This window comes from Silene latifolia, chromosome 9 (assembly GCF_048544455.1).
Source record: "Silene latifolia isolate original U9 population chromosome 9, ASM4854445v1, whole genome shotgun sequence".
Lineage (NCBI taxonomy): Eukaryota > Viridiplantae > Streptophyta > Magnoliopsida > Caryophyllales > Caryophyllaceae > Silene > Silene latifolia.
In genome coordinates, this window is record NC_133534.1 from 17,861,203 (window position 1) to 17,886,965 (window position 25,763).

The 25,763-nt window shown below is 37.8% G+C and overlaps 4 protein-coding genes across 4 annotated transcripts; 1 reads left to right on the top strand and 3 right to left on the bottom strand.

The window, feature by feature from the left end:
* Positions 1-3,083: 3,083 nt before the first annotated feature.
* LOC141599275 (protein transport protein Sec61 subunit gamma-1) lies at positions 3,084-7,175 on the top strand. The gene is made up of 3 exons (XM_074419250.1): positions 3,084-3,283; positions 3,399-3,518; positions 6,940-7,175. The coding sequence occupies exons 1-2, from the start codon at positions 3,190-3,192 to the stop codon at positions 3,512-3,514; spliced, it is 210 nt and encodes a 69-aa protein (XP_074275351.1). The 5' UTR covers positions 3,084-3,189; the 3' UTR covers positions 3,515-3,518; positions 6,940-7,175.
* A 211-nt stretch (positions 7,176-7,386) lies between these two features.
* On the bottom strand, positions 7,387-9,174 carry LOC141599273 (snRNA-activating protein complex subunit-like). Its single transcript, XM_074419249.1, has 5 exons — positions 9,082-9,174; positions 8,503-8,658; positions 8,164-8,421; positions 7,843-8,043; positions 7,387-7,753 (listed from the first exon to the last, which is right to left on the bottom strand). Exons 2-4 carry the CDS (start codon positions 8,533-8,535, stop codon positions 7,915-7,917), a joined length of 420 nt encoding a protein of 139 aa, XP_074275350.1. The 5' UTR covers positions 8,536-8,658; positions 9,082-9,174; the 3' UTR covers positions 7,387-7,753; positions 7,843-7,914.
* LOC141599272 (uncharacterized) lies at positions 9,082-13,897 on the bottom strand. The gene is made up of 8 exons (XM_074419247.1): positions 13,762-13,897; positions 11,424-11,807; positions 11,249-11,315; positions 11,084-11,136; positions 10,134-10,314; positions 9,631-9,718; positions 9,433-9,517; positions 9,082-9,176 (listed from the first exon to the last, which is right to left on the bottom strand). The coding sequence occupies exons 2-7, from the start codon at positions 11,621-11,623 to the stop codon at positions 9,489-9,491; spliced, it is 618 nt and encodes a 205-aa protein (XP_074275348.1). The 5' UTR covers positions 11,624-11,807; positions 13,762-13,897; the 3' UTR covers positions 9,082-9,176; positions 9,433-9,488.
* A 1,221-nt stretch (positions 13,898-15,118) lies between these two features.
* On the bottom strand, positions 15,119-19,719 carry LOC141599276 (mitochondrial import receptor subunit TOM20-like). The gene is made up of 6 exons (XM_074419251.1): positions 19,448-19,719; positions 19,269-19,347; positions 18,398-18,567; positions 18,253-18,300; positions 16,806-16,886; positions 15,119-15,561 (listed from the first exon to the last, which is right to left on the bottom strand). The coding sequence occupies exons 1-6, from the start codon at positions 19,547-19,549 to the stop codon at positions 15,433-15,435; spliced, it is 609 nt and encodes a 202-aa protein (XP_074275352.1). The 5' UTR covers positions 19,550-19,719; the 3' UTR covers positions 15,119-15,432.
* Positions 19,720-25,763: the final 6,044 nt, after the last annotated feature.

Sequence of the window (25,763 nt, forward strand, 5' to 3'; positions counted from 1 at the left end):
CTGTCCTCCCGCGAAGGGGGGAAGGACTTTGGTCTGCCACTGGCAACACGGGCACCGCTGGCGTTTTAGTACGCCCAACTTCTTGCATCGCTTCGGTCAGGTTGTTCGGAGTCACTTTCGGGGTCCTGGTCAGCTTTGGATGCGTGGCCGTCACCGTCGTCGTGACGGGGGTGATCGGCGTGCTACCCATCAGGTCCAGGAATAGCTTCAGTTTGGCTGCATCGACCACATGTCCCATGACAGTGACTTGGTCGGCGGGCAGCGGTGTTTCTGGCTCTCTTGGCATCCCGTACTTCACCGGCTCAGTGACTCGGCCGGCGGGGGACTGCCCGATCTCAGAATTGGGGAACGTTTCATCCTGGTAGAATTCAGTTTCTACACTCACAAGTTCTGGCTGTTTTGACATCTTTTTAGCTCTTTGAATGGGTTTTGGGTTTTTGTAAGGGAAATGACTAGCTTTTAGTATTGTCTCCACAGACGGCGCCAATTGTTCCGCGTGTAATTTCGGAGCAGTGTTGTGACCATGTGAGCTTGTTGAATGACGTCGTTGCTCGTCTCTTCCTTGTATTCTATCCTGTAAAGATAAACAAACTGAGGACTCGGCTTGGGGCCAAGTGTACTCACTCCGACGCTCAAGTTAGTAAACTTAGAGAGATAAGTTGTATGTTACTTGGCAAAGTATATTGTAGAGAGATAAGGGAGTTTATACCAGATTATGCGATTGTGAGTTTATTAAATAGTTTTCGGATCCTTTTCTCAATGAGAGAAGTGGAGTATTTATAGACTTTCACCTTTTGTCACGTAGTGGCCAAGTGGCCAAGTGGCTGAGCAGGTGGAAAGACCGTTCTACCCTCGGCCGGGTGACCTATGGCAGGCCGGCAGGCCTGGTTGTCTTCATGCCGAGGGAGCTGGAAGTGAGTACACAGATATGTCTCTCGGCTGGCTAGTTGCCGAGACCGAGACCCAAGTGACAGGCCGGCATGCTTCGTCGGCTAGGCCGTCCTTCTTGTTGGCTTGTTGTCTTTTGGCTTTGACCTTGGTCAATATATTGACTCGGTCAGCGGGTGCAGAATATGCCCCATCAGCACTATTTATGGTCGTATGGAATTTGATATTATTCTTCATCTATAAGACAAAATATAGTCATGTAAGATCTTGTTTGATAGATCTTGTTTGATTTATCTAAAAAATGCTATAAGGATATCAATTTTTTATAATTTTTAATAATGTGTAACTAAATATATTCACGTTGCAAAACGTGTATCCATAAGTGTGATAAAACAACTGTTACCTTTGGTTTAGGGGATGTACTTTTTCACATACGGATTTTACTCTTTCACATACGTCTTTTACGATATTACCCTTGTCATTTTTTTTTGTCTTCTTTGCCCAATTCATTTTTTTTCATCTCCCTCCCCTTCACCTCCGACAACCTAACACCCGTTAACCCACCCTCCGACATCTGGTCGACCCTTACTCCGGCCGGCCTTGCCCCTTCCCCGGCTACAATTCCACTTCCAGTTTACACCTTTTTAGTCAAATTACAAGTGCTTCTCAATGGTTTAACAAGAAACAGATCGAAAGACAAATCAAAATCCCCATTGTTCATGTATGCCATTTGTGTTACTGCAATTGGTGCTTTTTCATTGAAAATAATTGATTATCACGTGGAACACTATAGAAATAAAAGGCCTACTATTGGAATCTACGCTAAATAATTCTCAAAGTAGAAACCGGTTACAATTGACTCACAGACAGGCAGCCTCTCGATCTATTAATAATTGATAAGCAACACGATGTTTCACTAATTGAAAATTTATGATCCATTGTTGAAATCTTTGGAGTAATTAGATTCGATTTTACGGAAAAATGTAAATTTTAGGGTTAATTCATTTAGGTTTAGTAGAAAGGGTATGATATGGAAAGTTAATGAAAAAATGTATGTGAAAGAGTAAAGTTCGTATGATATGGAAAGTTAATATAAAATGATTAAATAAAATGTGATGAGGAGTAACATTAAATCATTGTTGGAGAAACATTTTTGTAGTAAATTGAAAAGTTGAGGAATTGTGAGTTGGATGTGTGAGAAGTGACAAGAGAGAGTGGGATGGAGAAATGAACTACTCATAGTTGGAGATGGTCTAATTTACCCTTATCATTTTAATTTACAAAGAGCTTTAGTAAGAGCTAGGAGCAATTGTATGGCAAGTGTGTACTTTGATACAGAGTATTTGATTTACTTTTACACACTTCTCTTTATTTCAACACAAATTCTCATTGAAGACATGGCATATCCGTAACAAGCTTGTGACGGATACCACTTTACCTCACAATGTACCCATTTTTTCTCTCTCTGCAACACTATTCATGTGGTCCCCTTTCTCCACTAACCCATTTTGTTACCATTTTATCTCACAAAATATCCGCCACAAATGGTAACCCGTCACAAGGGAGACCAATTATTATTTCAATCACTTCTTATTTTTTTCATATGAGAATTATCTTGGTTAAAATTCTCGAATAAATGACAAGCATATATAAGTATGACTTCGCCTAAGCAATTCATAAGTTAAACTCAACAACATCAAACCATTAAGAATTTTAAAAACAAAACTACACTATGTAGGGAAGCCCTAATAATACTATTCGATAAGCCTTAAACTCATTCTAAATTTGAATACAATAAGCCTCGATTAGGATAACAATATATGTGTTAACATGGAAATAGGTCAAATATGCTCCCTTACACATATAGAACAAAAATTTTGATTAATTCCTAAACAAGCAGACGTCTTCATTTTATCACTTACCCCGTTTTAAGTTTAAAATAAATATTACAAAGTACTGTCTTAACTCTTGAATAAGAATACGTGTATTTTTTTTTGTGGAAAAGGTGCTACACCTACAAGCTCACAAGAACAATTTTAATGCAAACGAGATGTAAACCCAAATTATCAATACAACTTCTCATATGTACACCAACTAACTAGTTAACGTAATTGGAATTTCGTGTTTTGACTCAAATCGGAGACTAAACACGGTCTTCTTATTAGAGTCGGGCTCACCAACTCCCGGTCACCCTAAAGAGTAACTACACAAACGAACCTCGTAAAATCATCCACAGATCTACAAATCCGAAAAAAAAAACTCCTACTTCTCTCTCCTCTCATCCCAAAAAAAAGCATAACAATGGATGCCCTAGACACTGTATTCGATCCTTTGAGGGATTTCGCTAAGGACAGCGTTCGTCTCGTCAAGCGCTGCCACAAGCCCGATCAAAAAGGTACTTCCTTTTTTTTTTAAAATTTGATTTGATTTGATTTTCTGCATTTTTTCTCGAGAAATTGTGTTCTTTGTTTGGTAATTTGTAATTGATGATCTTATTTATGAAATTGTAGAGTTTACGAAGGTGGCGTTTCGTACGGCAGTTGGATTCGTAGTGATGGGATTCGTCGGATTCTTCGTCAAGCTCATTTTCATCCCAATTAACAACATCATTGTTGGATCTACTTGATTCGGTAATTACTCCCTCCGTCTCCGTCAATTGTGTAATTTTTATTATTATTTGCGACGGATATTTTAATTAAAGGTAAATAAATGATTGGATCGAGATGGTGGGAGTGCTACTGTGGAGTCTATTAGAGGGATACTGTTTTGTTATAGTATGATACGGAGAATTATTGTTGTTGGAAGACATTTTGTTTTTGGTCTTTGATGCTTTGGGTTGATTATGCATCGTGAGTGGGCGTGTAAACGTTGGTGATACTCCGTATTTGTTAGTGTTTGTGTATAAGATACGACAGTCCCATCTGTGTTGTTGAGGGTGCTAGAATGATTTATCTCGTAACTGTCGTAGATCCCATCGTTAGTTGGATTGGAGTTGGACACAGTAATTGTTCAAAATCTTAAGCATTTTGTTTCCATTTTTGTCATTCCCTCATATTCCTTACGTTTTGCCCTCATCCTAATGTTTTATTAACTTCGCTCCCCACCAAACAATTTCGCCCTATTAAATTGGTAAAGGTCGTATAGTTGATACTTAGTAGTGACTAGTGAGTTAACTGGACAATTCTTACTCTCTTTTTTGAGGTTTGTGCATGTAGAAGCTTATGTTAGCTTCTTTAATCTAAGTGTTTCGGGTATGAAAACGGGGTTCTTGTGGTTGGGGTGTGCTGTCCATCTCAACCTCTAGACATACACCAGATGGCACCGACGATGGGCTGCAGGGCGAAACCTCCAACGCCCAAGTCAGTATCATGTACATGGCTATATATTTATGTATATATTGGAGAGAAATAGTGAAGATTGACATATGAATTACCCTCCTTTACCTTTACTCTAAGCGGAGTATATAAAGCGGTAAGATAATGAGTGACATCATTAGGATGATGTCATTTGTGTGACATCGTTAGGGTGATGTCATTAGTATAGTGGTTCATTTGTCTTATAGAAAGAGGTCTAGGAGGGATCATCTGTGGGTCGCTCAGACCCATATGAATTGTTCGGGCTTCGGGAGCCATGCGGTTATGCTTGGAGGATTTATCTCCCATCAATTTGCCCTAGCGGAGTATCTGGTATGGTATGAGTGTCCGAGTGTCCGGTGACATTCACCGTCGAACTCGTTAACATAATAGTATCATGTGCGCATAAACTTGGTGCATAAATCCGAAAGGAATTGAGGCGATTGTTTTCCACATGAATGAACAAATAATCATAAGTAATCTTCTACTTTCCCAAACAAAGAGCTCCGACCGTTGATTAAATAATCTTCGGCTCATCAAGGACGAGAACCTCGTTAGGGTTGGACCCCTAGACGAGGATAAATAACATAACCTTCGGAGGGATGTGACCCAAGCCCGGTAAGCAATAGTTAGGTCCTGAGTAGGGAGTAAGAACTAATAGCGGTTGGAGGGATGTGACCCTTGCCCGATGGATAGGAATATGACTTGGAGAGGGCGGGCCTCATACCACGATCGTCCTGCCCTATCGAAGGGAATCAAAGGGACTTGGAGAGGGCGGACCTCGTGCACCAAAATCATTCATGTCGGAGGGATGTAACCCGTTCCCGACGGATACATAATAGCTGGAGGGATAACCCGTACCCGGTCAGAGGAACATAACCACAAGGCCCCCAAATCCTGAGCGGTCTATATGGGTTCTGCGAGCCTAGGATGTCAAGTGGCTCCTCTTAGACATCCGTCTTTAACTAGTTATAGACGGATGACACATACACACTATACTAATGACATCATTGTAATGATGTGATACAAATGACATCTGCCTAATGATGTCACCAATTATCTTACGCCTTTATTATATACCCCACTTAGAGTAAAGGTAAAGGATGACAATTCATATGCCAACCTCCACATTCTCTCTAGGTCATATATCTTTCCAACATATACATAGTCATACACCTAATACTTTGTAATAAGGTATCTCCCTTATCTCTCCAATTTATACATAGTCCGGAGTTCACCTTCAGCACGCATGCGGTACCCCGTTTTCATACTCGAAACACTAAGTATGCACGTTTAAGATGATAATGTTTGGGCTGTTGAAAGAGCTCAAGTAATTGGTTAAGTCAGAAGTGGTGAAATGTACCTATTAGGACCCTCTTGGCATGTTTGTGTTATGTTTTCTACAGTAGTAGGATTTGCTGTTGATTATGTCATTATAGCCCGATTGCAGTTATGCATTCTGATTATGGTGAAAAATGAGGATAATTATAATTTAGATCGCTGGATTTTTCTTTTTATGTCGAGAGCTGGTTGTGGCCAATCTTAATATTCCGTTATTTATTCTGATGTGTAAATATGTCAGGATTTGACCAGATGCGCCAATGTGCTTGACTTTTCAGATGTGGCTGTGTAAAGAACTTTAAGACCGTAGGATTTTTGTTAGGCTCTTTTTCAAAAGGATTGAAGTTTCTAGATTTCCTCATTTTCATGACTTGCTAGTAATTAGTAAAAAGATGGTTGCGAATCACGTGTCTCTTCATTTTACCCTTTCACTAACCCATAACTGGAATTGATACTACTGTTGCCTTTTAATTTCGCATCACACAGATGACAGAACAAAAAGAAAGATGCACACTTGCTGAGCTAATGTTACTGTGTCTTAGTTCCAGATAAAACCCCTTCCCAATCCAATAAATTTTATGATTATGTGGTAAAAGTTCTTTCGAGTTTCTGCTTGTTGATGTGCTTATGCTATAGCATCATGTGAAGATGATTCTATAAATTTATATATATTTGGGATTTGGCTATGATTAATTGATTATGATGTTTTGCTCAAACAAGTGAAGGTTATCTATGATAGCGAGTCATGGTCTCATGGAGATGCCCATGGGAATTTGCTCTTTGCTGATTTGAGTTATATGTAACCTAAACTTTTTACATACCCTTGTTTCTTGACTGCAAATATAGGCTTTTCTTTCCTTTATAAAATGGAGTGGAGTCACAGACTCACAGTAGTTTTCTTGTGTGTGCTCAAGATTAGCAAATAGGAGCCTGGGTGTTATTAATACGGAAGTATGTAAATAAAATCTACGGAGTATGTTTTTTAAAGCCATGCTGCCATGTCATTAAGATGATATCAAAATTAAAAGAATACATCATTATAAGACATGAACATGATTCAACCTTTTTAGAACAAATCGCTCACATTTAAATAAGACGCCTCTTGCATACCTTTATTATATGGCCTTTTTAAATACTCGTACTACCCTTCGCGAGGGGTCTATCAATAGCAGAATGAATTGGTGATAGCATGTGTTTGATGATGAAGTTAGTTTTTTTTTTTTTTTTTTTTTTTTTGTGTTGAGACAGCAGTGGTGGAATAGCTGCTAGATAGTTAAGTCTCTATGTTAACTTTTTCATGGCGTATCTCTCGTCTTAGTTATTAGAAAATTGAAATTCATTTTTCTTCTTGGTGCAGATGATCGATTGCTTATCAGTAACGTAGAAAGGCACAACTGCAGAGAAGATTGGTAGTGAAAATCGAAATTCACATCTTCGAGATGACTTTGAAATAGACATTACAGGATGTATTATTCGCCTTTTCACGAAAGACTAGTGTTCTTGCGGAAAATTTGTACTGTTGTTTTTTAGATTTCATATCAGACCAATACTTTGTTACTTCGACATCCCTTGTAGTTTATTGTCCTATTCTTATTTCTTAGTGGGTTTCTCCTTGCAAATCTCTTACTAACAAAAAATTTGCATGATTCGCCTTGCTAGCGTTCGATTGACAATCTAATACAATCTAATACTCCAACACAGGTTTTCTCCTTGCCAAAATTACTCCGGCGCTCATGATTTAAACAATGAACACTCACATTGAGAACCTAATACTATACTTCTCACTTCTATAGAGGGCTCAAAGGACAGTCAAAACTTTACATTCCCTGAAGAGTGAAGACGGACAGATTTTACAGCTCTACAATACATGATTACCACAATTAGCAGTAATCCGGAAGATAATCATACACTTTGAAGTTTCTATATAGCAATTCCCCATCTTTTGAGTAATGAAGGAGGAAATAGCAAGTATCACAAAAGTAACAAGGGTTTTCCGCAGCCAACTTATCATCCAACGTCACCTTTGTGGCTTTGAAGATATTGCAGACATTGCACTTTTTCAGTATCCTTTTACGCTGATATACAAGCAACGGGTATGCTGCGCGGTTCTGAACGTCTTCGGGGTCAATCAGTCTCATATCTCTGATCACGACCACATGTTTACAGTCTCCCTGAAAAAAATAGCTTTTCATTAATAATGTGGTAGATCCTAGATGCACTCTGGTTTGTGGAAGTCGAGACAACAATGTAACAGACTCACAGTAGGAATGGCAGTGAGTCCTAGATCATGGTTTGCACCCAATACTGGAGTGGCAAATCTGGATACTATTGTTTAGACCCCGGTGGATCCGGATCCTATGGCCGTTGAACTCACTTCTAATTTTGCGATCAAAACGTGACGAACATATACACATTCTGGATCCAGGGGTCCAGATCCAGGCCGGGAGTCACAGATCCAGATCTGGATGCAAATATCCAATGGGTTAGTGTCTTAACCCTGAACCCTTGTACTCTCTACATTACAAGATGAGAAATAAATTTGTTCGGTTGAAACAATCCACTATGTATGACCAACATTTACCTGATGACAGTATAGATATCCAGCACCAAGACGAAATCCCAAGTCACAAAATCGAGTCTTATCCATGTCAACTGATTTAAAATTAGGTAATTTTGATAAAGGCTTTTTCTCCAAAAGAACTTTACGAGCCTTTCCTCTACCAGATAGTATACACTCCCATTTTGCAAGTGCCTCTCCTTTGGAATTTTTAAGCCAGTCTAAGATTGGCTCGCTGTAGTCAATAGCTTTGGGATCTCTCATATCGTTGCAGAAAAGCTCCTACAACCACAGTAACTTTTTAGTTTTCACAAAGAACCAATAATTCTTGAAATTATACAAACAAGAAGAATCGCCACTTACTTCTATGAGAAAATATCCGGATGGGTCATACATAATGTCGGGATGTTCATCCTCGTTCTCCTCTCATCGCCTTTTGCATAACCACATCATCAAACAACGAATCTTATCCCTCGATTCGATTAGGGCTCGACACCCAAGAACAAGAAATTCCTGTGTCTGCAAAATCACAGAAATGTAACATGGCATTTAAAAAAGTTCCGAAACGATAATTCAAAAACCAAGGTTGTATCGTACCCCCTACGAATAAAACTCAGTTTTAAAAGTAAAAGGCTTGGCAGTAAATCTAGGAATCGGTTGTTGCTGCTTGCTTGATCTCAGTTTTAAAGGTAACCTTGAAAACTCAGCTTCTAGCGCCAAGCAATGTTGATAACAACATTATGTCATGCTAAAAATAACCCAACCAAATATTTTCTTTTTTCTTTTGTTGAAAAGATCGGGGTTGGGTAATAATGATTTGTCCATGAGTAGTAGTCATTCTTTAAAGAAGGCAGAAACGAACATTTTCAACATTGAACTCGCAAGTTTCAAATGATATCCGTAGGCTAAAAAAAACTAATCAAAAAAGAATTACGCATTAACCTTTTTCCAAGATTGTTGGTGATGATAAATCTCGACGCACAGAACTACTTCGGATACTGAATTGGTATATCTCTAGTTGTCTTTGAACACTTGAACTGCAAAGATATTGGGATAAAACACATTATTGACACAAAACTGTCCCAGCTTACTCAAATATGCCATGATTGCCATCAAAGTGAAGTTAACAAATTAGTTAATCAAAAATTCCACATAATTCAGGAAACACAGATTTTTCAAAAACTATTTAAAATACTCCATATAAATTCGAAAACTCCACATAAAATTCAAAAACTAATTCAAAAAATCCATATAAAATTCAAAAACTCCACAAAATTTCTCTTTTGTGCACACCTGGACTGGCCACGAAGATGACTCAACACATTTCAGAGTTTCCACTTTTCCGGAGGTTACGGCTGCATTGCCCTTTTTCCTATAACTATAATTTCACCAACCAGCAAACATATCAACAACAGATTAGATTACATACAAAGAAATATTGATTTATAGGTAGTTAAGTTTTCAGTAGATCAGATCAATCACATGACATACTTGAAGGAATGAAGTTCCACTGATGCTTTATCCTCGTCCCTTCTCGCCTTATTTTAACAAGATGATCCACTTTTTTAAGATAGGACTCCTATCATTACAAACATCAACATGAGAAACAAGAATAAGAATGAAAAAAGCGCCGATTTGAATGATATACGTGACATATTAAAGCTACATCCTTCAAAATTGAAAACATCATTTGAAAATGCAGTGACTCAAGCAAATAGTAGAAGCTTTACTCCAATCAACCAATATGAGTCGTGAACCATATAGATTAACAAACCTACCCAAGCATACTAAGAATACTAAAAGGTACCACACAGAAATTACCCTAGTCACAAACGAAAGGAGATTGGTATGCCTCCAATACACAGATTAAGAGATGAAGACCAGAATTAGACTCTTGCAGGCAATTTTATGTTAAATTAGAGGAGCAAAAACAAGGGAGAGAAGAAAAGAAGAGTTGAAATGGTAGCTAGAGTGTGAAATACAAGGAATTATACATCAACAGGTTTGTCTTTTTTAGAAGCATTCATTGTACTCAATCTCTTATTCTTTGATTTAGGCTTTTTTTCATCCCTTTTTTTCCTTTTCTTCAAGTTGGCAACAGTGCTCTCTAAGCCATCTGAGGACTCACATGAATCTAACGTATCAGAATCCGGCATCCTTTGATCGTCTTCAGTACTGATAAATAAAACAAGAAGATTAGTCCAAAAAAACATTACTCACAGAGTCACAGGGGCGATCATTAGCTATAAGATTTTCACAACTAATTTCACCAGGCACTAAATCAGAATATGACAATACTCATTTTAATTAACCTTTCTTACTTGACAACAGAAAACGTTATTTAAAATATTTGGTAATTAAATATGGAGAATTACGAGGATAGCAACTACATGGCCTCCAAACTAATAATGCTCTGGCTGATTCACTGAAAAATTTCATTTGATCATTTGGAGTTGATTCACAAGACGCTTCGAGTCTTCGATTTGCCTTCTTAGTTTTTAGAAAACTTATCATTGCAACTACACTGCCCCACTTCCCCCTCACTTAATACGATACACCCATCAATAGCACTATGTTATATATAAGGCCATGGGGTAATATTGTAGTTCTTTTGCTTATAATAAAATCTTGATTTCCCTCTTTACTCAACATAGTCAACAATAAATCTGTTTATTCTCTTCTCTCAACTCTCTCATTCTTCTCCATTTTATCTGCATTTTTAAAATTTTTATAAAATTGCTTGTCATAGATCAGGTTAACCAGTCCTGAAATTTTTGGACCTAGTTTAACTTTTCACTAATTGCTCCTAATCAAAACATCTACCAATTACTTCTATTAGAGAATTGAATATTTCAGAAGACAAAAGAGCAATATTTACGTTGGAATTCTTGGTGGGGAGGGGGGAAAAAGCATCCAGGTATATAAGCATCAGAAATCTACTAACCCTGAAGGGCAAAGGTTTTCTGGTATGTCCGATGTTCCAGCCTCCTCACCACCCTGCCAGGAACGAGTCAAAAAAATAGTCACAAAAGATAATATCTTCAAGAGTAACCAGTTCTTACAAAAGAAGATTAGTGTTGAATCACAGAAAAATTTCAAAAGAGCATACGTCGAATGCAATCTTCATAGCCTCAATGACCAAATCTTCATCGGTACGAAGTTTAAGCTCATCCACTCTGAATAGAAGACATCCAATAATTAAAAAACAACACCAGCGACCATGTGAGCATAATCGAAGAAGTAAAAAAATAGAGAGCTCGAGCCATTTATCTAAAAAGACATACGATATATCTTCTTCGAGATCAAGAAAACCAGAAACCAGTTCAGCCTTCAAACACTCCAATTCATGGAACACTTGAGACTCAAAGACAGGAACCCTAGTGAGTGGGCTCACAAGATCCGGCACAAAAATGGGTCCTCCACGAGGAAGCGCGGATGAAAACTCTTCATCTGTAGCTCGCTGAGAAGGTTCTCCCTCCTCCATTTTCTACAAGCAAATTTCTCGGCAATAAGACGCCACTTCCCAGCTGGAGCACCTTAAAATTGCTGATTGCAGCTAAATTTAAAGAGTTACAGGGCGTCAACAAACATATGCACATTTCCTTCTTGTCTAATTTGAGAGTAAGGTTGCGTATTGTTTAACATTGTGGTCACCAAATCTCCCTGAGCTACAAAGCAAAGGACACAATTATGGTTCAAGCTAAATAGACCTCAAAATTCACCAAACTACTATGTGTATATATTTTATCATCCTGTAATCACAATTCATATAGAAATGTAAGATGACAACGTCTGCACACGAACTTTATAATTTTGCACTTGGAGGACAAATTCATATCCAACGTTCCTCATGTTTAGTCATGAGCTAAGGCTGCACTATTGAACAAGAAGAATCGACTGCCACGTAAAAAATAGGAAAATATCAAGCACCCACACAAAAGCTAATACTTCAAAAAGCACTCCCTCCTTCCGACTCACAAACACCTTCCCTTTTGAATTAAGAAGTATGAGTAAAAAAAACCAACACTTGTGTTTCGGTTCTTTTTTGGCACCTCAAGGACGAATACTTTACAGTCTTCCTTCCGACGCAAAAAAAAAAAAAAGTATTCACATTTCAAAACCCACTTCGTAATTCTTGTACATATAGTATAAACTCGTAAAGGGAATTTGTGAATCAAACGGAGTAATTGATACAATATGACAATAGCAGCAAAGAACAAATCAAACGACACATCGTCTTCATGAAAGCGGGAATGTTAAACATGAGTCCCACATTGATAGAACGGAGTACAATGGGGAAGGCGGGGGGGGGGGGGGGGGGGGGGGGGGGGCGGGGCGGATCCAGGATTTGACTAAAGGGGTGGCACACTAAAAAAAAAATTGCGGACAACATTTATACATTAAAATTCTAACATCGTCAATACATAGTAATATAGTCATAAAGAAAAAATATACCAAGGAACTCTAAACCAAATACCAACAAACCCAAGTGCATTATTCTAGAGTAAATATCCATTTTCGGCGATATATATAATGTACCTCACATCAGCGTAGAATTATAAAGTTGTAGCGGACAAGAACAGTTAAAACTTGAACACAACCATATAATTCACATTAATCTTAGATAATAAATAAACCACAACAAAATTAATGCAATGAAGAGGCGAAATACCAAAGACGATGTGAGTATTATACAAACTAGAGGAAATCATTCAAGTCCTTTGAATCATTAACTCAGCCCGATTGTTACCATACCAATCAAACATAGACTAATAGCACAAAGTTAGATGCAAAGGGGTTGTTGTTTGAATCTCTTGGTTTGGTGGGTAGTTGAATAAATCAAAAGAAAAACCAGAAAAATACAGCATCATTAGCTAAATCTTAATAAAATCACACGACCAAAATCAATACATATAAATTACTTATTAAGTACACCTGTCAAGTCTTAGCCTTCATCAACCATATGCTCGCAAAAATTACAATGGAGAAGATAACGATGTGATTTTTTGTGACTTCCGAGTTCGGACTCCCAAAAGACTAGGAGCTTAATAGGTAATTTACTAATTGACTATCTGCCTACAATAGCTAGCAAAAGACGAGGAGCTAAATATGTACAACATTTTTTTACTATAGTTAGCAAAAGACTAGGAGCTAAATCATTGAATAAGAGTATAAGACCCGAGGGAGGCCCTTTGTGAAAATATCAGCACATTGGTAGCGAGACGGGACGTGTCGGACATGAACTTCACCGAGGGCTACCTTCTCGCGGACAAAGTAAATGTCGAGTTCAATATGTTTGGTACGTTGGTGATTGACAGGATTCCCGGAAAGATATATGACACTTATATTGTCGCAATACACAATATAAGCTTCTATAATTACCCAATGTACAGAAATTGAACTCAAACAAAGTATCCTACAAATCGAAATTAATTGCTAAGTGAGTGATTGATTTAGGGTTTGAGAAAAATGAGATAATTAACCAATCATCTAATCTAAACTAACCCAAATCTACAATTACACAAATAGATAAATAGATTAACAAACTAATAAGAACAATTAACAAATTAATCAATTAATCAAATGCTCAAGAATCGAATTTGGGGAAAAAAAATTACTTACCCACTATCCAGGGCGGCACTACACTACTACAGCAGGTGGAAGGCTAGAGGTGAGGAGTAAGCCGGCGGTAAGGTGGGAGGCGGAGGTGAGGAGGTGGCCGGCGGTAAGGTGGTTGTATTTTGGATTTGTTTTATTTGTAGAATGTTTGTTTCTGTGGTATTCTATCAATATTCTATGCGCCTTTCCTTTTTTTTTTCAGATTTTCAGTTTTTTTTTTTTTCTTTTTTTTCACCCGCAAATCCGGGCCCTGGGGGAGGGGGATACTATATACCTAGCTAGGCCTAATATGTTAGTTTGTGTATGAGATTTGAAAAATATACGAGAAGGGTGGATTTGGATGCCAGAAAACCAACACAATAACCTACGATTATTGATTTATGCATCCATCTTTCCATTGTCTTTAATTCAAGTATTGATGATGGTGAAACTATAATGTAGAATAGTTAATTCAAGTATTGTTAGGGGTGATTATGACTATAATGTAGGAAGTATGTGGTACTTCCTCGGTGTCTATATATGTGTATGTGGTTTTGAGTTACGGTATTGGTGTTACGCTACAAATTCAACAATTTGGTATTGTGAGGAAAATAATTTAACTCGTACAACTAGATTCGAAGGAGAAATATGCATTAATAAGAGTTCTAGATTACTCGGTTTATTTTGAATTTAAGCGAACTTTTGGGGATGTGATAACGATGTATATGACAAAAAAACGAAATGTGCCATTATTCCGGTTTAAAAAGATGAAAAAATCCGGACCATTTCTTGATTTATGCATATCATCCTTAAGCAGAAGTCAGTCTATAGTTCCAATTTTATTAGATGTCCTTGCAAACTTGACAACCTTATGATACACGGTAACGCGGGCGATGCCTCAGCACGCTCATAGTTAATTTTCGTTGAAATTACTTGAAAATGTTCTTGTTTTCTACGAGATATTTTCCTTGTAAGTTTGTATACTGTTTTTGAGCATCCGAAATATTCCCTCTTTGCTGTTTCTGCACATTGTTTCCGAGCATCCGAAAGATGTCGTTGGCTGGCCTTTGGGGATGCATTGTCCTATCCTTCGACCTTCGCAGGTCTCTCTTCTGTATCATCTGGTTTACAAATCTACTAACCGACACAAAATAGCTTACAAAGTGAAACTTGAACTTGTTGCCAAACTTACTTCACTGCTCATGATGGTACCTAGCTAAGCGTATTATGCTGTTTCGTGTATGAGATTTGAAGAACGTTCGAGAAGACTGATTAAAATACCAGAAAATCAACACAATTTTGCACAATTCTCGATTTACTAACAGTTTATTTGAACTCGTCGCAATTCAACGAAAGTTGATTAACACAAGCACCTTGAAGATTCCAAGGTAAAAACGTTTGTCGATTATTTGGATTACTCGTAAGAAAAAAGGAATACACATGATTCTGGAAATACCAGTATCTTCTTGCATCAGTGATAAATCTAAACACCAAAACAAGTTCCATCGACAACGAATATAAAGCTACAATAATCGAATATAACAGCAACTACTAATGAAATAGGAGAAAACCATTGGACATCATCTAAGCCAAGAAAAACTCGTCAAAATAGCTTTAATATAGCCCATGTATAGTTCCCAATGAACATCGGCCATCATCTCCGATCATGTGTAGAACTCCCCGCATGTATGGGGATTACATTGGAGGTTGAGGTGGCATATTGTTCTTCGCAAATCCTATCCATACCACAATACCAACGGCAAGACACATCCATCCCATCACATCATAGGCGAAATCACTTATTTCGTTCTTGTTTGTCGACTTCTGAAAAATAAAATCAGAAGCGTGTCAGGTTATAGACAGTTACCCAAAATGAGTCCAGCACGAATAATACACATCAGATTAAGATATTTGGTGTACATCTAAGAAAAAAAATTAGAAAGAAAAATTAACATACTGACATACATATCCAAAATTTGATGTATCTTCCGAATTTCAGATAGTCCATAAGTTTTGAAGGTATTTCCGAAAATGGATCAAAACAATACCATTAATTTTTTGTTAAATAAAGTAATTCCTTAGTCCCAATCATTTTTAAAGCTTTTTTTTTCAAGTAATTTAATCAAAGGTAAACAAATTATTGGGAGAGTGTACTCCTTAACGCCATAAATACTTTTAATACTGGTTAACACTTGTATTTTGTACTACCATTGCCACTCAGAAAACTTGATCTCCATGGCCACAAAATCCTACAAAGTACAACCCTAGACCACTTTGATATACCGTTCCAGAAAACACCCTCTAACTTGTCTCATTTACTCCCTCAGACTTTGTTTGGATAGGGGATTTGGAGGGAAAGGGAGGAGAGGGATTTGGAAGGGAGAGAAAACGGATCCCTCCATTGCCCTCCTTCAAGGCAAATTATTTCCCCTCTAACAAATGAATTCCATTCCCCCTCTGCTTCCCTTCCCTCTTTCCCCCTCACCTTCCCTTCCCTCCATTTTTATATCGAAACAAAGGGTCAATACCTGGCCCTATTCCTACTAAAATAAAACGAGAACTTCTCATACTATCTCAAGATCCCTAGTTTAATAACATACTTTAGTGGGAAGAAAATTGCAAGGGCAATGTGGTACTTAAAGTTGAGGGTAACAATGATGTTTTGACATTGTTTCTTAAATGGGGACTAAATGGCAATATATATCTTTAATGAAAACACAACTAACATGCACACTTCCCGGAAGTGACGGAACCCACAAACCCTTGGAACGGGAGGGATCAGCCAGCCCTGGCCTCAGCAATATGGTAATCCATAATCATTACAACAACAACATTACCCCAGTGCCTCAATGGCTCCCGCAAATTGCGGGGTAAGGGGGGGTCAGATGTACGCAGCCTTACAGAGGCTGTTTCCGAATGACCCAAGATGAAAATTGCATCGAGAACTGCTACTTCACAAGAGAAAGAACCGCAACCACTTTAGTAGGCCATTTTGCTTTACTCCATCATGTAATCCATAATCATTAAATCATTAATATTTTAACAGAGATTTAAGAGTAAAGAAATACCGTAGTGGGGTTAAAAGATGAAGGTTCACCCATGCCCAAATGTGGGCCGCCCCTATGGATCTCAGCATGCAGTTGTGGGGCCTACAAACAAGGTAAACAACTCCATTAGCAACTTATTTAGTTATTTAATCAACATAACAAAAGAATAAGTGAATCACGCAAGAAATTTAGTTGAGATCAACTTCAAGCCCAACACCCATTACACCAAGGAATCAAAAGATTGTAAAAGATAAATAATTTGCCCATGACCATGAAACATCGAACATACAAGTATACAACTTTGTTGGTTTTATTTGATAATGAGCTATTAAAGAGATAAGAATTATAAATGGCTATTAATATCCTTGGAGCTTATACAATTAAGATACGATTCCCATTTCCGGTTAAGGGTCAACGAAAAGAGCCTCTTGACTATTGTAAGGGAAAGGAATTATAAGTCTGACATCCTTACTCCGCAAGCTGCAAGAGTGCAAGATACAAGACCCAAGTTTCAGGATATATGTGATGGATTGTTTCTAGTTAATTAATAATAATAATAATAAATGACAATCATCGAAGAACGCAATGCATCTACTTCATCAGAGCATCTGGTACTTCCTATAAAAGTGCCACCCATTTTTATGACCACGTATGTTTGCTCAAAGGCTCAATATATCTTTTACTTGCCATGTTATTGTAAGGTTTGTTAAAGAAATAAAACAAAAGAGATAGAACGATTTAGCTTCCGCCAATAACCATCAACCATTATCTCTGCTTATCGAACATAGCCACCATGCTCCATTCCTCCACCTTAACCACCAGTCCGTTCACAAATATGAAGACACTGATAGTTGGATCCAAGTAACATATGTTTATCCAAAAAAAGAAAGAGAGGGGGCAAAGGGATAGAATCTATCTATGCCGTGCATTTTCGTGAATAACTAATGTCATGATCTTAACTAGGAAATCCATAACAATGGGAATTTCGCACTTTGGTAGTGATAAACTGACGTTAGTGAACTATAACTATGAAACACAGATGTTCGAAACAAGTATCACCACATTAGAAAAACGTCAATTATTGTTAGACATAAATCAGTATTGTGAGTAGGGAACTCGCAAAACATATGATAGGTGCAGTTACTTAATCACAGGAACTCAGCCACGGTTTTTTCGTAGACCTAATAAGATATAGGCACGTGGTCAAGTGTCAAGCTCAACTAATTTTCGAGAAAAAAAATTCTATGGCCCAACTAGGAGTGTATAGTGACTATACACATCCTGTGCCATATGTGAAAAAAAAAATCAAGAGACTGAGCACCATAGTTCAAAGCCAATACACTAGAATCAAGAAGCTCTTCTCATCTTGGCATTGCCTGCTAAAATTAAAAATCAATGGCTTACCTCGAAAAACGACAAACAATTACTTAAATAATCAGTGATTCTTAGTCACGAGATGGTTGTGTACCTTTGATGAAACTTCCAGGGACTTCATATACAATTCGTTAGTCGGATCCTACAATCAGAAAGACAAATCAAGCTAAATCATATAAATCCAAAATTATCAATGAAATAAAAACAGACACAAGGTCAAAGATTTGCATAAATATTACCTCCTCACTAGCTTGTTGAAAGTAGATAGCCGCTTTCTGAAAGTAAGGTCTAGCGGCTTCTTCATCAGGAGTTATGAACCCATGAGTAGTAAGTGCATTCCCCAAACACCACATTGCATCATGTTTTTTGGGATTAATCTCTAATGCTTCCTCCAGCTTTGACTCCGCCTCTTAATTTAGTCAATCACATCATCATTCCATGAAATCATTACAAAATTAACATAGAAGACAAAATCGAAAAATCACATTAAAAATCATGGTAGTATGAAACTTCACCCAATAAATCACAGTCTTAAATCAAAATAGCCCAAATTCAAACAATGGTCAGTAAGTGCAACCCCAAACACCACAATGCATCATGTTTTATTTCGGGAAGAATCTCTAATGATTCCCCCAACTTCGACACCGCCCTTCATTTATTTAGCGAATCACATCATAGTCATGAAATCATTACAAAGTTAACATACAACCCCATATCGAAAAATCACATCAAGAATCATACTAGTATACTTAACTTCATCCAACAAAATCACATATCTTTAATCAAAACAAACCAAAACCCAGAAAACCCATAACAAAAACTAATCTTTTTATCCATATAACCAATCATATCACCAAAATCAAACAAACCCAGAAAAATAATCACACTAAATCTACTAAAGATCCTACCTTTTTCTTTCAAAATCGAAATATCTCAACAAATTCCCTCAAAAACAGCAAGTCTTTCTTAAAACCGACCGTAAACCGTTCCAAAAACATGTGTCTAGCTCTAATTAATGCTCATTACTAACCGGATATATGACCTAATTCCTAAATAACAATAAATTCCCTAAAAATTAAGCAAAAATAAGATGAAAGTTAGGAAAGAAACCTGAAAGCATATTTTTGGATTCAGAAGGGGACTGGAACTGGGATAACTCAATCAAAGCACCTCCCCATCTTGTCAAATTCTATGCACCAATCAATCAATCAATCAATCAATCAGTCATTAAACAAACATAAAAATCAGTAAAAAAAACATAGAAAGAAAAAAGAAAAAGAGAGATATACATCGGCATCAAGAGGGTTTTTGTTATAGGCAGCTTCAGCAGTTTTGCGAGCATGTTCATAGAACATAACACGATCTAATTCATTACCCATACCCATGTCCATCTTTTTTTGACTGTAAATTAGGGTTTTTTTTTGTTGATTTTGGAGGTTTTTGAGGTGAAAATATGAATGAATGAATATATGAATGGAATTAGGAAGACGGCTCAAGGTTTAGTAGGCAGCCAACACCTCGTTTGTCTTTACAAACAAGCCAACAAGGTTTATTCGTAGACTTTGAGGAGTTGGGAGGCTTGAGAGGTTTAGGAAAGTTTGGGTTTGGAACGGGTTTGTTATTCGAGTGGATTCTTTGACTTAATTTAACTCACAATAAAACATACTATTGACATTCTCTTCTCGTAATAAACTCAGGTTATTTTTAACCTGTAAAACCAGGTTAAAAACCAAGGGCTTCCCATTACCACCACTGCACCACCCTTCCAACCACCACACTCTATCTTTCTCCGTCTACATTTACCAGCCATACACACCACCTAGCTCGCATTTACACCCTTCTCAACAACAATTCACCACCACGGCCTACCACAACTCGTCGCCATCATCTACTCATAAAACAAAAACACCACCATTTACGCAACCACCACCACTATCGAGAGCCAGGATCGATTCGTGCATCCTGATCGACGTGCCTTGCGGCCTTGCCTCATCGTTGTCATCTTTGTTCCCCTCCATCAATGGTCCATGTAATTTCCCAGAACCCTAAACCCCCAAATCAATTTAGGGATTAAGATTAATTTGGAGTTTTGGAATTTGTGCATTTTCATGGTCAAAGAAGAGTAATTACAAAATGGAAGAAAAAGAGAAGATATATTGACTAGTAAAGAAGGAATTGAAGTTCAGGCAATCAGGCCCTTCTAATTATGCCTTGAAAACCAGGAGAAATATTTGAAGGATCACAAGATAACACAATAGCAGTAGAAAATTACAAACGCCTATAATCTCCTTTTTGGATCAACATTCGTGCAATATTCCTCATAAAGGGGCATGTCTTTTTGTTCAAAGTTGAGGTAAACGACTGGGTTAATAATCAGCCTGTTGGTTTTTCAATTAGAACCAGAATAGATCTTGGGCGAGGTGGTGGTGGTTGTGGTGTTGGTAATTGGGTGACGATAAGGGTTGGGTGGTTCATGGGTGGGTTTGTAAGGAAAATGAGGGGAAGTGACTTGCTAAGTAGGTAGCCGGTCACCGATAATATTATGAGAAGAGGGGGTCGATAGTGTGATTTATTGTGAGTTAAATTAAAGTTCGGAGTATTTTGAGAAGGTCATCAATAGTTTGGAGTATTCACGTTAAATAACCCTTTTTTTTATTTTGTGTATATCTTTTGATTTTATTCAGATTCAAGTTGGGTGATAGGACTGTAGGGTTTATAGGGCGGTAAAGTTCTGTACAGGGGTGGACCAACCTGATAGCAAGGGGTGGCGGCCGCTACCCCAAACATAAAAAAATCGCTTAAGTGTATGAATTTCTGTTGTCCCAAATATTGTTGAATAATAGATAAGTATATATATGCGCATTATATATGCAAGAGACATCAAGTGCCGCCATTGATTTGCGAGCTGATGGTGTAATACCCCGTATTTTATATAATATAATTAATTAAACGGATATTAGTATATATTAATTATTATATATATTATTTTACTAATTATGTCGGGATAATAGTTGAGTCGAGTTAATTGTTTAGTCGTGTTGATATCGTAAGACCAAGTTACTCGTGAACTTGTTGAGACGGGTCTAATTGAATGATAACTTACCCATACCCATGACCCATATCACGTTACCCATACCCATGACCCATTTACCATCTAACTTAACCTTTTAACCTAAGTTTAACCTAATTCTACCCTAACACAAAACACCACTCCCTCAAACCGTCACCCTCCTTTCAGCAACACCAATCCCCATCTTCACGCAATTCGAGAGGGAGTGAGAGGGCGTGGACATTAACGGCGCAGCAGGGAAGAGATAGGGGTGGTTGTCGACACTCATAGGCGGCTCCGGCGGCGGTGGTGGTGGCAGGAAAAGGTAAGAACACAACCCTTCTTCTCGGTTTTCACTTTCTGGCAGTTTTGTTGGTTGTTTCGTGCCCTAGAGAGGTGAGGCTGGTGGTTGTTGATAGGGTAAGGGAATTGGGTGGAAAGGGACGAGTGTATTGGTGGTGGTTAGGGAGGTTTTGGGTGGTGGTGGTGGTTGTGAGAGGCGGCAGCGACAGGGGTAACCAAAACAGGTTTGGGTTACGGTTTCAAAGCGAGTTTTAGGATTAGTGGGTTTAGGGTGGCACCACCGTGGACTCGGGGAGGTCGAAATGGTGGTGCCACGGTGTTTAGGTTCGTGGGATGACGGCGAGTTGGATGGTGGTTATGTGGCAGGGTATGGTTGTTGGTTGCGGTGGTGGTAAAAAGGAAAACAGTGGGTGTTGGTGGTGATGCGCGGTGAACCAGGCCAAATGCCAGCCCTGGTTCGACTCGCCGGCGGATCGATCGACCAGGTGGTGGTGGTTCTTGGTGGTGGGGACGAAGTGGGGTCAGGTCTGGTGGTTGTCGTGGTGGCTAGGTGGTGCGTGAGGGGTGTGTGAGTGTGTGAAGGGACGGTGGTGCGTGAGGGGTTATTCGAGTTGTTGTTGAAACGGGTTTTCATAGTTAATCGTTATAATTCGTTAATGGGTCGTATGTTTAACTAATTAATTTAATTCCGAGTTATTTAATTAATGAAAGACGGGTTTAAGTCGGGTTATTGAATTGTTTTATGTTCGAGTCGGGTTTTCTTAAAATGTTTAATTAGATTCAATATTTTATCTATCATAGTAGTTATTTAATTTAATTCCTGAGTCGGTTAAATAATTCAAGTCGGGTTTTGAGTCGGGATGATTTAAGTGGGAAGTTACTATTTCGGGAAAGTTTCTATTTTGGGAAATTCTGTATTTAGTAGTTAGTAATTATAAATATTATAATTGTTTTAGGTGACGGATTTGTGAAGGATCGATAATCAAATGCATTGCTTTGTTTTCTGGACTGCTTTAACTGCGTAATTGGATTTGCTGGCACTTTGAGGTAGGGAAATACACTTGTCCTATTATCATCATTGATCGAATTGTGTTGACTTGATTTCTGGATGTTGACTTATGTTATGATTTATATATACGGGAAAGTGATTGACTGAATTGATCGTATTGAGTATGATATCACAACATTGATGAGTGGCATGATTTCATTCATTTGATATACCTATTGTGTTGCATAATTACTGTTGAGCATCTCATATGCATCGGAGTTGGAGGATGGTGTGGTGGTGACGAGGTTGTGATACGATGTGATGTTGTGATAAGGCCCAGGCGGGTTCTGCAGGACTTGCCCTGGTGTCCTCAGCTGCGAGCTGGCAGATCGACTTCGGTCGATATATAGTCTACCGGGGATCGGTATGGTGGGCGTTCGGGATGTGTGTGATGAGTTGAGATGGAGATGGAGGTGAAGGAGGAGCATGCATATCATATTTTATTGTTTCATTGTTTTCCCTACTCAACCTCGTGGTTGACCCTGTGTATTCGTGAACACCTGTGATGAACCATAATGGGGAGCAGATTTGACAGGTACTAAAGATTAGCTGACTTGGGAGCTATGGGATGCGTGGGGACTTGGTCAATCTACCTAGAAGTCTAGACCACATAGAAGATTTTATCACTTAATTTATTTTCCGCTGCGAGTTGTATTTATCTTATATTGAGTTTAGTTGGATAATTTGTAATAAACATGTAATCGTTAAGTTTTAATTTAAAGTACTTTGGTATTGTTGTACTTTGTTATTCACTACCTCGGGAAACCGAGATGGTAACAGTCCGGTTTATTAGGGAATGTCTTGCTAAAGGCTCCTTCATAAACCGGGGTGTTACAAAGTGGTATCAGAGCGAACGATCCTCAGGCCTAAACCAATGAACCCAATGAACGTAGGATGCGTCTAAATAAAATGAACCCCTGGGAATAAACTGCTAGGAGCTCACAGTGCGGTTAAGAAGGCGCCCTTAATGCGTGCTCTTTTGCCCTCTCAGTTTTGAACCAGGCAACCCAAGAGAAAACGAGTGAATGGGGTAGTTAGAAGGAAAACCTTGGATATAAGCTAGTTGATGTATACCTTGAGACCTAGTACTGAAATTATGATATTTATCTGGATGGATAATCAATGAAGCGTTGGATTGTGGTAATCGTGAGCGTGAGAATAATTGCGAATTTATGATATTTATCTGGATGGATGTGAATGACGTGTTGATAGTGCTATTATGTCTAGTAATATGTGGTTATGTGATCCCGAAGCCATGCTAGTATAGTATCGTGATAGTAATGAGCGACACCATTGAATTGCTTGTTTCTCGTCGTAGCAAACTTGATTAGATGTAAGGGGTAGGTCGGGATGCGAAAGGATTTCTATGGGGTAGATGTTTACGTATATACAAAAGTGCGAGATTTAAGTTAGGATGAGTTAGTGTCGATAGTATGGTTGTAAGAGGGTGGAACATGGAAAATGAATGATTTAGTGTTGAGATCCGTTTTGTTTGATTATACTCTGTAATTGATCTTGCTGTCATTTCCTTTCTGTTAATTTCCTATGGATGAAAATTTTATGAGAAATAACCTCGTGAGTTAGTGTTCTTTTGGCGTAGGTTTCATGCTTATAGGGTATACGGATTAAGAGTAATAAATGTTTTAGTGGGCTGTGGTCGGGAAGTTCCTGTGCAGTGATGTGTTGACCAACGGTTTTGTAAAAATCCTCATTTAATTTGTGTAAATGATTTTTGCATAATTCCAACTCCATCGACTAGAGGTTTCGCATACGTTTCCAAATTGATAAGCCACGAAAATTCTTGATGTCTCTATATTAAATGGTAAGCTTTGCAAACTGACCCAAGTTTCGGACCAATTGCTGTCACATACTTGTTTGGACCAACTGAGTTGTAAAATTCTTTAAAAATTGAGTTCTTAAACTTTCGACCTCATTCTTTTTATCACAAATTATTAACTCTCTGTATGTTATGAAAAGTAATCTAACTCAAGTATTCGTTGGACGGTTATTCAAGTGTGATTTTTGAAAGTTACAACGTGAATCATGACCTGTAAAATGTGCGTTCTATGCTAAGTTTTCACACAGTTGTTTGATTAATTCATGAGCCTTAGTAAGGAGGAATTATAATGTTTTATATGATGATAGTAGCACGCATGTTCAGTAGTCATATATCTTAACAAGTGATAAAATTAAAACTTAGTTGATAACATTGTCGGCATGATAGCATGAGTAAAATTGAATAGCTTAATTTGATTCTTAATCGAGGGTGAAATGTTTATACGAGTCCAGTTGTTTGCATACTTTGTATACATTTGGCATGATGTAATGTCTCTGGGTGTGCATCTTATTCGTATAGTGGTCGGGTATACATAAACATAAAACCATATTATCATATCTTGGTAAATTTGGTGGCGTTAAATGTCCTAATGTACTCGCATGAATATTTACAATAATGATGTTAAATATTTTACGGGGACGATAGTAATGGTTATGTCTAAATGTTCCCACATGTAGGATGTCATCTGGGTCCTAAGGTCCTTTATGTGAGTCTGTGTGCCTATAGTTATACTTATTGCCTTCATTGTATTAAATTATTTCAAATCGAACCTAAAACCTATAACATGATAATAAACAGTGTTGTTATTTTTGTTATTGAATATGTTCGTTATTACAATGTCGTAAAGCACTAAAGTGATTCTTGCAAATGCATGGGTATGATATAAAGGAAAACTGTTTGATATAACACGACAATTGGCATATTTATATTCTCGTGTCGTTACTATCAATTATATTAACATGAAGATTGTTATGATAACTATGTTGACAATTATAATAGGACAACCCTTTGATGATTCACATGATATGCATTGGTTTAAATGATAGTCGTTATAGTTACATTTAATTGAGTCTACGGGTTGCCTAAGTATTTAAGTCGTGCAAATCAGTGAAGTTTCCAAGTTGCTAATCTTCTACTATAGCTAGAATTCTACAAAGTATACGATGGTGAATGAATGTGAAACTATTTATGCGATATCGGTTGTTTCTTTGAAAATGAGTGGTACTAAGTTGCTGGACACAATTGAACGATATGGTTGCTATGATGTCAAACACATGTGTGATATGGAAGTAATGTTTTGTTGCTATGAATCATATGTTGTTACTTTTATTAGCAAATACGTTTCAGAATTTATATCAAACAAATTGA